The sequence below is a fragment of the Podarcis bocagei genome (assembly GCF_964188305.1).
Source record: "Podarcis bocagei genome assembly, chromosome: 2".
Classification (NCBI taxonomy): Eukaryota; Metazoa; Chordata; class Lepidosauria; order Squamata; family Lacertidae; genus Podarcis; species Podarcis bocagei.
The window spans coordinates 69,704,282-69,716,123 of NC_138126.1; the positions used below are offsets into that span (position 1 = coordinate 69,704,282).

General features: G+C 42.0%; 1 protein-coding gene and 1 long non-coding RNA gene across 4 annotated transcripts in view; one reads left to right on the forward strand and one right to left on the reverse strand.

Moving 5' to 3' along the window:
• The window catches only part of CAMK2A (calcium/calmodulin dependent protein kinase II alpha), a 109,356-nt gene extending 109,149 nt beyond the window's left edge, over positions 1–207 (forward strand). For all 3 annotated transcript variants that reach the window (XR_014004590.1, XR_014004591.1, XM_081180761.1), the window contains one exon: positions 34–207. Coding sequence is in view for 1 of the 3 variants with exons in the window: in XM_081180761.1 (XP_081036887.1) it covers positions 34–37 (4 nt within the window). In the remaining 2 variants the exon portion in view is untranslated. The remainder of the gene's footprint in view (positions 1–33) is intronic.
• A 3,025-nt stretch (positions 208–3,232) lies between these two features.
• Positions 3,233–10,873, reverse strand: LOC308579829. The gene is made up of 2 exons (XR_014004593.1): positions 10,289–10,873; positions 3,233–7,289 (listed from the first exon to the last, which is right to left on the reverse strand). It is a non-coding gene; the product is annotated as an uncharacterized lncRNA (long non-coding RNA).
• Positions 10,874–11,842: the final 969 nt, after the last annotated feature.

Here is an 11,842-nt window from a genome sequence, read left to right on the forward strand (position 1 = left end):
GAGTAAAAAGCCGTTTCCTTTTGTGTTTTTCAGCTGAAGCATCAGCCCCTCAGGCCAGGTTTCTCACTGCCTCACTACAAAGGGAAGATCCCTGCTATCCTTTACCTAGGGAACTTGGCTGCTGCTGCTGACTCTCCTCCTTGGTTCTTGCTGGAATTCCTTTCACACACAGAGCTCCTCACCAAAATAAACCAAGAATTTAATAGACTTTTTCTCCTTCTGTTTCACACGCTCTGCGTTTTGCCACTTTGTGCCGTTGTAGTAGAACAGGGCAAGACACCCTATTGCATGAAAAAGCTTTTCTGTGGTTAACAGGAGAAACCCAATGTGGAGGGTAGCCTTCAGCCACTACTGCCCACAGATCTCATGGAACCACCCTGGTTCAGTACTTAAAATTAACTGTGTTCCTCACAAGGACATGGTTTATTTTGGTCTCTTTGCTGTTTTCCACTAAGTCTTAAGGGGCCTGAGAGAAAGGGGAGCATGTTCCAGTGCAGAATCAGAAGCCACCTCCTTGCAATGGCAGATTGATGCCCATCCACACAATGCAAAGTTCTTGCTCGATTATGATCTCAGCCAAAATCAAAAATACTTTTATACTGCCCTGCGTTACCTAAATTCCAGATCGATAAGCATACATGCAACGCAAGATTCTTGCTTGATCATGACCTCAATCATTTTATTTATTTTTAAATATTTCTATGCCACCATTCATTATTTAAATCCGGAGCAGTTCACACTGCACCGCTGTCACTCATCTACATCTACATCTTCTGTTCTGTGTGAAGTTAAAACCTTACAAATATCAGCCTATATTCATTAAAGCCTAGTAAAATTCTGCTGGGATGAATATGGTTTTATGGCGCATAAAATGCAGAATCCATTTCTCTTCCCAGAGAACGTAACTTTTTGTGTGCCTGGACCAATTGAGGTTCATGACAATTCCTTTCTCTTTTCAGAATGTGCATGAAATGAAACTGTTAACACTATATTGGCATTATAATGTGTCTAAGAGCACATAAATAAATGAAATGATAGGTTGGAAATTCAGCATGGCAGCAGGGTATTTTTCACCTTATTTGTAATGCAGTGATATAGTTGAGGCAGTTTCTGCCACTATCCAGCACACCATAGGAACTTCCTTTATTCGGCTTAGTAAGGATCTCCTAGATGTTTCATTTTGCTTAGAATTCAGTTTTCTTTGAACTGGCCTTTTGCTCCTTTCTGGCAGGATTTTGAGTCATGTTTTTTCCCCTCTGTCCCTTCAAGACTTAGATTCACCATTAAGAGGAAGAGGGGAGGCTGAACCTTTTTAGTCCCACAATTTCCCACATACACACTTCAGGCAATTTGACAGCATTGAAGATGTGGGCACTATGGAAACAGAACTGCCCCTTCAATTTGACATAAAAATAGAGGCCAACACTTTCCAGCAAAGACAGCGAATGCAAGCTTTACTAATGACACTTTGAGGCGTTTTGATTATGCTTTCAACAAACAAAATGAAACCTTTCGCTATCTCTTGTACTTTGAGCGCATGCCTTTTTATATGAAAAACAAACAAACAAAACCCTTCCGTGCTATTTCGTAAATGGATTTTGAGTATTTGCTAAAATGGATCTTTATGTAATACCTAGAAATATCAATTGTTTGGGTTTGTGGCTGATTTTTAATGAAGTTGGGATGGGGTGGGTGGGGCTTAATATGTTATTGTTTACATTTGGAGTTGACTTTGTGGCAAATTGTTCTTGAAAGTTCAAAAGGGCACAATAAGCTGGACACGTGGGCAGGATTTCTGATGTGGGCTTCTGGCAAATCTCAGAGTGCTTTACGCCATAATAGGACTCCTTGTGGTCGTGTACTCTCTATATGCCATGAGAAAGGTTTGGCAATCAGAATCGCACATCTTAATGAAAGGAACCCAATGGAGAGACTGAGGAAACTTCCAAACTGGGGTCAAACGACAGCATCTGCTTTTAAAAACACTGGAGTCATCTTCAAGGAATGCAGGAATGGGTTCTTCACAAGCCAGAATGTCCCTGACACCATTGTTGTTTTGATGGCATATGGAGGGGCTGAAAGATCTTCTATTTTTGGCATCACCTTCTTGCCTTCTAGTACAGGTATGGGAAGTGTGATGGTTGTTAATTTTTTGGCAGTCTTTCCGTTTCTTGTTATCTTTTATTTTTTTGAAACTTTAAAAGTCTTTACTCTTTGATGTGAGATTAACTACCGTGCACTTCTACTACCAAGGGAACTTATAAATGGCACTTTCTTCATTTGCATGACATTTAACTTTATAGACAGCTACGTGTACTTCAAAGCAAACAAACATGCTTGTTTGGGGACAGTAACAACAACAGCATCAGCAACAACAACAGTGTGGGAAACTCTCTGTGTAAATTTTGAATGGTGTGATTTTGCCTTTTCCGTGGTTTGAAGTGCTTAGCTTTCCATCTTGTAAGGCAGGGCAGACATCTGTCAATATAAAGCCAAGTTTTGCAAAGTGCAAGAATCAAGAATAACTTCCCATTGGAGATGAGGGGGGAAAGTGACTAAGGGGGAAGGAGGGCCGTTTGAAATGATCTGATTTGCCTAAACAGGAGTTTGCTTTTTACTCAGAAGGGGCTGTCAGTGTACCATTTTCCAATTTCTAACAGAAAAAGTATAATGTGATTGAATCATTGGAGTTTTTTTGATGCTCAACTGAATACAAAAAATTATACTGAGGTGAGAAGGGCTTTCATATCGGGGGGCTTGCCATAAAAATATAGACCTGAGGACCTGTTTGCATTTCCCCACTCAAATTACTTGGATTTCAGTCAATTTGTTTCATTTTTGTTTCATTATCCTCACCTACTAGTGGCATTTAAAACATACATGGCAGCTCATCTTTACATATCTATAACTACAGGCCTAATTTTTCAGCTGCCAGTGTTCACATGTCTTGATCTTACATTGGACTTCAATGAAGTTCTCTCCTTTTGAGTTGAGCAGCACTGAAATTTCACCTGACCACTGAACTATTTTTGACCCATTTCTCTGTGAAAACCTCTGCTCAGGTGATGAATCTGATAAACCTTGATAGCCTGGCTTGTCTGGGCTGTACCCATTGCACCGGGCTTTTGCTTCCAGTGTATTATGATGAGTACTTCAGGAATGAGGAGGCCCTTCCTTGCTGTTTCCCAAGCACACATTCTGTCAAGCTTTAGCTGCTTTGACTGTGTTTCTTTGGGCAACATTAATACTATCTCCTGCATTGAATTTATATTTCGTAATTTCTGGCATCCTTTCCAAACATAAACCTCAACATTTCAAAGAGAAGGGGGAGTCTGTCCTAGCAGAGCCTGATTTCTCTCAAGTCTTCCAGTAAAGAGGGGAACCTGACAGGTGACAAGGCATCCAATCCATCCCATTACAATTTTGCCCAAAACATCTGATTAAGCACCTGCACTTTAAGGAGGGGCCTCCTACCATGAAGTTATTTTCAAGGCCCTCATGTATTCTTCGCCCTGATTGCCACTGGCATTTCTGAAACCCTGTTTTGACCGTGAAAGCAATTGTACCCGGATTTTGATCCATTGTCTGTACCTCCCCAAACCCCACCTTTACTCTTCCGTATCAGTGGCATAATACCTAGAGAGAAACCAGTTCACCTTTCCTGGCTTCCACAATAAAGGACGCTTGCATTTTCTCTGCCATCATGGAGGCCCACTGGCCTATTAATCCTAATCACTTCCGGAGCACATAGCCTGGGTACTTCTTCCAAGTGCAATTCTGGTTCCATAGGCTACAGATGCCAGTAAGGCAGTACATGTTCCACAGAAATGCATGTAGCAAACCCACAAGCAGCATCAAGGGGCTGGGATTTTGAAGGCATGGTAAAGGGAAAGGAATGCTTTACATCTTTCTGCCCCAAAGCCACCCCACCTCCCCGTCCTCCCCACAATAGGGTTGAAGTGCTTTAGGAGGGTAAACGCTCCTGGAATTCCCACAAAGGTGAAACAGTTTTGTGTGTAGTGTTGGTAGGTGGAACCCAACAAAACACCTGGCAGGGCATGGGTTAAGCATTCCATTCCTCCTCTTAGTACAACACTCAAAACTGTAGACTCTTGAAGCTGCTTTTCATTATAAACATTAGCAGAGCTTCACTGTGTGCATTTGTGTGTAATGTAACATAGAATCAGAGAACCAGAGAGTTGGAAGGGACCTCGAGGGTCACCTATTCCAACCCCCTGCAAGACAATGTGTAGTTTGCCCCTCGGTTTTAGGCTGTGAGGCAGATTTCAGATGGTGAAAGGTACAAATATAATTGGAATTTCCTCTCCAGTATGTGGTAGGCTGTTAGCAGCATCTATTTGAGCACAAAACAAGATCATGGCTCCCTATGAGCTTTATGAAGTCCAGCAAGAAGGGATGCTGTTGGAAAATGTGCTTTGACTATTCATCACCATCACTGTCATTATCAGCCAAGTCAAATGTTCAGTGACAGCCTAGTGATATGATCCAGGAGGAAACACCAGTTAAAAATCCTAAAGTTGTGCCTGGACAGGCCTATTTTGTCATGGTTTGTCCTGGGGAGGAAGTGCTGCAAATGGCTCACACTTTTATCTTACAATCTGTCCAAATAATGTGACACTGGGTTTTGCTGGTACCCGTGCTAACCTTTCCCACCACAATGCCATTTGCTAATGTTTATCCAAACATCTTGTTCTTTCCCTGATCCAGAGCATTGTCCTGGACCTCCTCTTTCATTAGCGTAGCCCTGCCTTTTTAACCACAACTGCAAGCTTTCATGCATTTCAACCCATTCCCCATAGAAACCTCACAAACACCTCCTGCTACCCTTTGTGGAAGTGGAATAGAGGGGCTTTCCCACAGCACAACCTCAGCTTCTACACAACCCCACAAAAATATTTCAATTCCTCAACACCTTTGGCATCCCACATCAAAGTTATTGGTGCATGAAGGGCTGCACATCTATATATCTATATTTGTGCTTATTTTGTAAAATAAAAATATCCCTCGTCTGCGGTCTTGAACAGAAAGAAACCATGGATGTATAGGAAAGCAGTGAAGAGCAATAACAGGCACAATAACCAGGAAGGAGAGGGAGAAACTAATCTGAAATAAAATCTAACAAACAGCAACAAGAGGATACCTGACTTGGACATTACTCCTCATAACAATCTAGAACCAGGATTAAGGTGTGCTGCATTTATTGGCATTTTCTACAGCTGCACAGGAGTAATCTCCATATTTCGTTACTTTCAAGATGAATCGGGATATACCTGTATCAGGGACAGTTTATGCCTATTGAATTGGACAAGGTGGGGGGAAACTGGGCTACCTCATCTAGCATTCTACCACTGATGTGAAAACAACTGCAAAGTTAGCCTGCTCCTTGCTGAAGTCTAGTCATCTTACCTACTTCACAACTGATCCCAGAAATTAATTTCCAGCTAGAGATGAAGTTAGCAGTAGGGAAGGACCACGGCTTAGTAGCAGAGCATCTGCTTTGCCTGCAGGAGTTCTCAGGTTTGATTTCCAGGTAGGGCTTGAATGGTTCCTGCCTGGAACCCTGGAGAGCAGCTGGCAGTCAGTATAAGTGAAGTTAGATGGAGCAAGGATCTGACTCAGTAAGAGACAGCTTCCTAGGTTCCTATGTGTGACAGAATGATTCCTAGGAAACCCTTTCCACTGTACATTACAGCTGCCAATGTGCTGGTGGAACGAAAAAATAAATATATTCAAATATACTCCAGATAGATGAGCAAAGCCTTATATGTTCAGACTTTGCTTCCTACCTAACTGAGAATGCCAGTTGTCTTTTCTCCTTCAGTTATGCCACATGTTCTCCTTTTTGTTAAGATGGCTTCCCTTCCTCCTCCTTAGTTCTTGCATGGCTGCAAATCAGCCACTTTTTGTCCTGCTCCCTGCCCCTTTTTGGTAAGGGAAACTCCGCGAGAAGGCAAAGTTTGGTATTTTTGGTTTTTTTTCTAACTGTTGCACAATTTTTTGGCTTTTGTAACATTTGGGGGGAGAAGCTGGAAAAGTGGTTTGAGAAGAAAGTATAAATGTATATAAGAAGATATATATAAAGATATAAATATATATGCATATAAATATATGAAATCTCTATGGAAATATTTATTTCACATGAATGCAAAAAAAAAAAAAAACACAAAAAAGAAGGGAAGAAAAAAAAGCAGCTTTGTAATGTAAACAAACAAAACAGTCAGGGAGCGCCCCTCTCATGTTTGTTAACTTGATGTGACTGGAATATTCCAAAATCCTTCAGTATCTTTTGTAAGTGAATCAGACCTGTAAAGCGGTGTGACTGTGTTGGATTCATTGTTCCAGTTTTTTGAAGCTGTGGCTGTGAACAAAATGATCACTGCTAAAATTTTATGCTATATTTTTGGGGTGGGGGAGATGGGGATTGTCAGTTTTATTCTTGGTGTTTCAAGTGCAATAAAATAGCTACAAACTCTTGAGTATGGAAAATGCTGATTGTCCCTAAATGACTCCCAGACTCTGTTTTACTTTCTATTTCATGGTGATGCTTCTGTCTTTAAGGGGTATCATATCTGGAATACAACACTCAGGGACAGAGCAGAAAGGAGGACTGAAAGTTCTCTTCCTCTTTGGTGACTTAGGGCCTGTCTTCTACTCCTCAGGTGCTTTCTCCTGGTTGGGATGTTTCCTTCAATTGTGATTATGCTTCTTGATATACTTGGATGGAAAGAGGGGTGGTGGTTTAGAAACCTCTGGAGGTTTATTGTAAGGAGGTCCCTTGGAGGCTTATGCCTTTAAAATATACACAAGTTGGGTGTCCACTAAAATTCTGACCCTTGTTTTCCTTTCACACAGAGATCTAGCTTGCCCTCTCTCACTTCTGAGGAGGGAATAATAAAAATAACAGCAATACTACACCACCTCTGCTGCTGCCGCCGCTGCTACGACTACTGTCTTACATCCTCCCCTTTCTCACACAGAGCACGGGGTGTCTAACAAAATCTAAAAGCCACAACATTAAAACAAAAATCTAAAATGCAATATTCATCAGCACTATTTGATCAAGGCTGACCTGCTGGCTGTGTCTTTCTTCATTCCACACTGAAATCCCTACTCACAGGAATCTGATAGGGATCCTTTAAGAAAAGGGAGCAATGGAGGCTGGTCCAGTAGTGTGAATGGGGCCCTACCTGACTTCTTACTTCCATTCATTCCAAGGGGTGACTGCCTCATCAGCCTCTTCCTTAGCCTCAGTGTTGTCCCTTGCAGATCTGAGAAAGGAGGATGGAGACAAAATTAGAATGGCCTATCCTTGGCTCTGCCTCCTGTGGGTCTCCCTGCCTTCTGCGCTACCAGTCTCAATGGGCAATAGCCACCACAGCCCATAAGCAGCAACCTATGGAGGGGAACAGGTTTCCCATCCCTGTGCCAGCATAATCAATACCATAGCCTTTAGAAATGCTGCAAACTGAGCAAGGCCCTAGCGGCTAACTGTGTAGGAAGTATAGAAGGGTTGCCACACCATCTGCTGGTAATTGCAGGCATGCCTGCATTCTTCTTAGTGTTTCCTTTTGTATTCTCTTGGGCCCATCCAGACATCTTGCTTACTGTGCATTCATTCATTGGTGTTGGCGCAGTTATACTCAAAACCGTTTTCTATCATCTTTGCCCCTGCAACCATTTCAAGACAAACATGTTGCTTTGTTTCCTGTCACTGTGTGTCCTGTAGTTTCCTGGAAAAATACTGTAACATTTATACCACAAATGTTTGAGGGCTTTTTGTATTCATTGTGCCATAATGCAAGAGTGTCTCTCCAAAGGGCAATACAGTGGACGCTCGGGTTGCGAACGTGATCCGTGTGGGATGCACATTTGCAACCCCCAGCATCCGCAACCCGCAGTGGCGCGTCTGCGCACGTGCGGGTTGCAATTCAGCGCTTCTGCGCATGCATGACTGCCGAAACCCGGAAGCAACCTGTTCTGGTACTTCCGGGTTTTGGCAGTCCGTAACAAAAAAAAAACGCAACCTGAAGCGTCTGTAACCCGAGGTATGACTGTAATGCAGTGTTGTTCACATTGCAGAACAACTAGCAAAGTGAAATGATGTGAGGATGGTTCAATAAAAAATCACTGCTGATGTTGTGTCAGTGATAGGTTGCAGGGTACACCTGCCAAAAAACACCAGCCTGGAAGGGCCCTTGAGATTTATACAAAATTTTCATTATGATAGTAAATGATCAGTTGTTTATATAACAGGTCCCCCCCCCCAGTAGTGACAAACAAAAATAGTTTTAAAATACAGTCGTACATTGGATCCCAAACGCCTTGGTACTTGGACGTTTTGGCTCCTGGACACTGCAAACCTGGAAGTGAGTGTTCCGTTTTTCGAACATTCTTTGGAACCCGAATGTCTGACGGGGCTTCTGCTGCTTCTGATTGGCTGCAGGAGCTTCTGGCATCCAATCAGAATAAGCTACGCTTTGGTTTCTGAACATTTTGGAAGTTGAATGGACTTCCAGAACGGATTCTGTTCGACTTCCAAGGTACGACTGTATGTCATTTTAAACTACTTTTCATAAAGTAGTTATAATTACCATTCAATTGCATGAAAGGTAGTTTAACCACCACTCATGATGACTGCTGAATCTGTTCCCCCCTGACCTGTTGGGCAGAGTTCACATCATCCATCAGATATGTGAGCATAGCAGTGCATGTACAGCCCACTGTTACAAGCATGAATCTCTGGATAAGGACCTAGTTAAGCCTTCAGAAACATGTACTGCCTAAATGTCCAAAAGGCATTTTGTAAGGTGAACAGGAAGGTCTTAGAAGCAGTCAGGTGGAAATATCTTTAACAGAAAACCTCCATTAATTGGATGATGTTACTGCATAATTGTCAAGGAACAAGACTGTAACATGGATGAAATAATTTCATGACTGGTTTTTGTTTTTAGAGGGGTTTTAGATAAGGATACCCATATCTTTATATAGTTCCTATATCCTCTTCCCATATCTACTGCAGTTCATTATGCTTATAGAACTCTTTGTTAAAATATTATGCAACTATAGAATATATAGAATATTTCGAAATCAGGATTAAAATTAGCCTCTATATTATTTATTTGCATCAATAAATTCTATCACTAGGAGGTGCTAAATGACAATGATGTTTTTATTCGGATATCTGGTTACAAATTAAATCTAGATGAAATTAAATGAATATTGTGTAAATCAAGGCTCTCTGTGTCATACAAGAATGAGGAAAAGCAACCCAACTGCATCTAAGAATATATGTGCCTGAAAAACTAAAATAAAATAGGAGAGTTACTTAATTTCTAAGTAACTCCCAGACTAAAACCAAGATGGCTGAGAAGAAGCAGCTTTGTGAAGGAAAGAGTGAAGAAGAGACTTTTCAACCTGTCCTTGCTCACCTTCACTTTTAAAGGATTCAAGTTTGACCTGTAGCAGGTTAAGTCTGCAACACTATCTCTGCCCACAAGATGTCAGCAGCTCACTGTGAGGAAGTTTGTGCAGTTGTAGTAATAGGAACTCTGGGTGGAACATGAGGCACAGCACAGGTTTCTTGGGATTATTTTGTTTTGTATGGTGGAGTTCCCCCTCCTAAAATTCCTGTCTGTGGAAAGCTAGCATCAAAGGAGAAAGGCCATAATCATGTAGGGAGATGGGGGTAGTTTTTTTTTTAATGAGATGGGCAATTACACTCGAGGATTCAAAGAGTGTAAATAAAATTTAATACATTAACTGTTCCTACACCGTGTGTGTATATGGGAGAGTTTTAAACTGTGTATATGAACCCTAATATTGCGTTGGGTGAGTGACTGGATCTTGGGAGAGAGCATATTTGCCTGAATGGAAAGAGTCCTTTCTGCACACATTAAATAGAAAGGGATATTTTGGCCCCCAGCTTCCCCAGCCCTGCAGCCTTAACTGTATGTATACAGCCTGTTGCTGCATTTCAAATAAATACATTTGGGATTGGATTGCTAATTAATGGGACCACTGCTTTATGGTCACCCTTTTTGCTGTGGGGAATTCTTCATGAGTAGCTGCCTTTGGGCATGGAAGTTTCATTTTTAAAAGCCTCATCCCAGAGATTTAAGGGCTTGGTGAGCTCTCTTGGAAGCCTCACAATGAGGCCGATCCCTCAGGAAGTCAAGTCCTGCTGTTCCAGACCTTGGGAGCAGCTGAACCCAAAAGCCAAAGCTTTTTTTTAATAGAACATCTAAAAAAGTGAAGGAATTCTCCTCACGTGCATTTTTGTGTTCACCAAGTTTCTTTATTCAGCATGAAGACATGGGCTCCTCTGGCCCATGCTGTGTCCCTTCTCAGGAAACTCCAACTCTCCCCTTCCGGTGCTCTTTTTGCTCTGACCCCTCCAAAATGTCTTCTTCAGATTCCCCAAACAGACAAGGAACATGACAAGAAAGTTCATTGAAAGCCTCTCTAAAGGCCCAGCTGGGAGCTGTGAATGCTGATGGACATGACAGGGCTGCCTGGGGGGGCGGGCGGGCGGGGGAATGCAAGCTTGAATGTTAAATGTGAGGAAAACTTGAGGAGGTGTTTACACGCCCACTTCAATAATTTTATTTTCTTAGAACTGGAAGCAGACAGAAAAGAGTCTGGGAAAATTCCCCATACTCAGGCTTTTGTATTGTTCATAGTGCTAAGAGGGAATGAGAGGAGGGAGAGTATCTCACTCTGCCTTGCTAAATACATAATAAATGAGAGAGTACTTTTGAGGTCACTGTGAAGAGAGTTAACTTGCTTTCATCTACTTTAGGAATCCCGTGCATTCCTTGAATCCCTTTCCTAGTCTACATGATTGTAGAGAGATCCTGTACGGTGGTGCCTTGCAAGACGAAATTAATCCGTTCCGCGAGTCTCTTCGTCTAGCGGTTTTTTCGTCTTGCAAAGCAACCCTATTAGCAGCTTAGCAGATTAGCGCTATTAGCAGTTTAGCGGCTATTAAAGGCTTAGCGGCTATTAAAGGCTTAGCGGCTAAAAGGCTATTAGCGGCTTAGCGGCTTAGAAAAAGGGGGGGGGCGAAAAAAAATCGGAACACTAGCAAGACGTTTTCGTCTTGCAAAGCAAGCCCATAGGGGAAATTGTCTTGCGAAGCAGCTCAAAAATGGAAAACCCTTTCGTCTAGCGGGTTTTCTGTCTTGCGAGGCATTCGTCTTGCGGGGCATCACTGTATGTATGTAATTTCTCGCTGGCCTGCAAACAAAATATCTTGCCCTATCTTAATAATCAGGCAGCCCTAAAGGCCAAGAGGAAGATTTTACTGGAGAGCCAATCAGAGCACAAGCAAGCACTTCCCTGCACTCTCTTCCTCTGTGTGAGAGACAGGAAGGCCTAAATGGCAGCCTGCAGCTCAGCAGCCTGAGTCTCAGGTGAGGTGCATGCAAACAAAACAGAATACTGGCTAAAAATGAGGGCAAATCACTCCCCCCCCCTTCACAAGAAGTTGAATTACAGAAGGATTTGACAAAATCTGACAAAAGAGGCAGCCAATCAAAATGGACTCAGTTATTATCAAGGCATGAGGCTTGATGTGAGGATTTCTAAAATAAAAAAATCTGATAATTGAAAGTGGTGGCCTGGGGATGTGCATATTGCCCATAAACTGTGGTGATACAGCGGAAGCAAAAAGTTCTCAAAGAACTGCTCCAAACTGGAGTAACAGAGAAGATCACTCTGAAATGTAAGTGCCAAATTTCTTTTAGTCACATTTAATGTTAAAATACATTTATTATAGTCTTTGTTTTGTTTATGTGATATGTATTTTTATGAAGATTTTAAA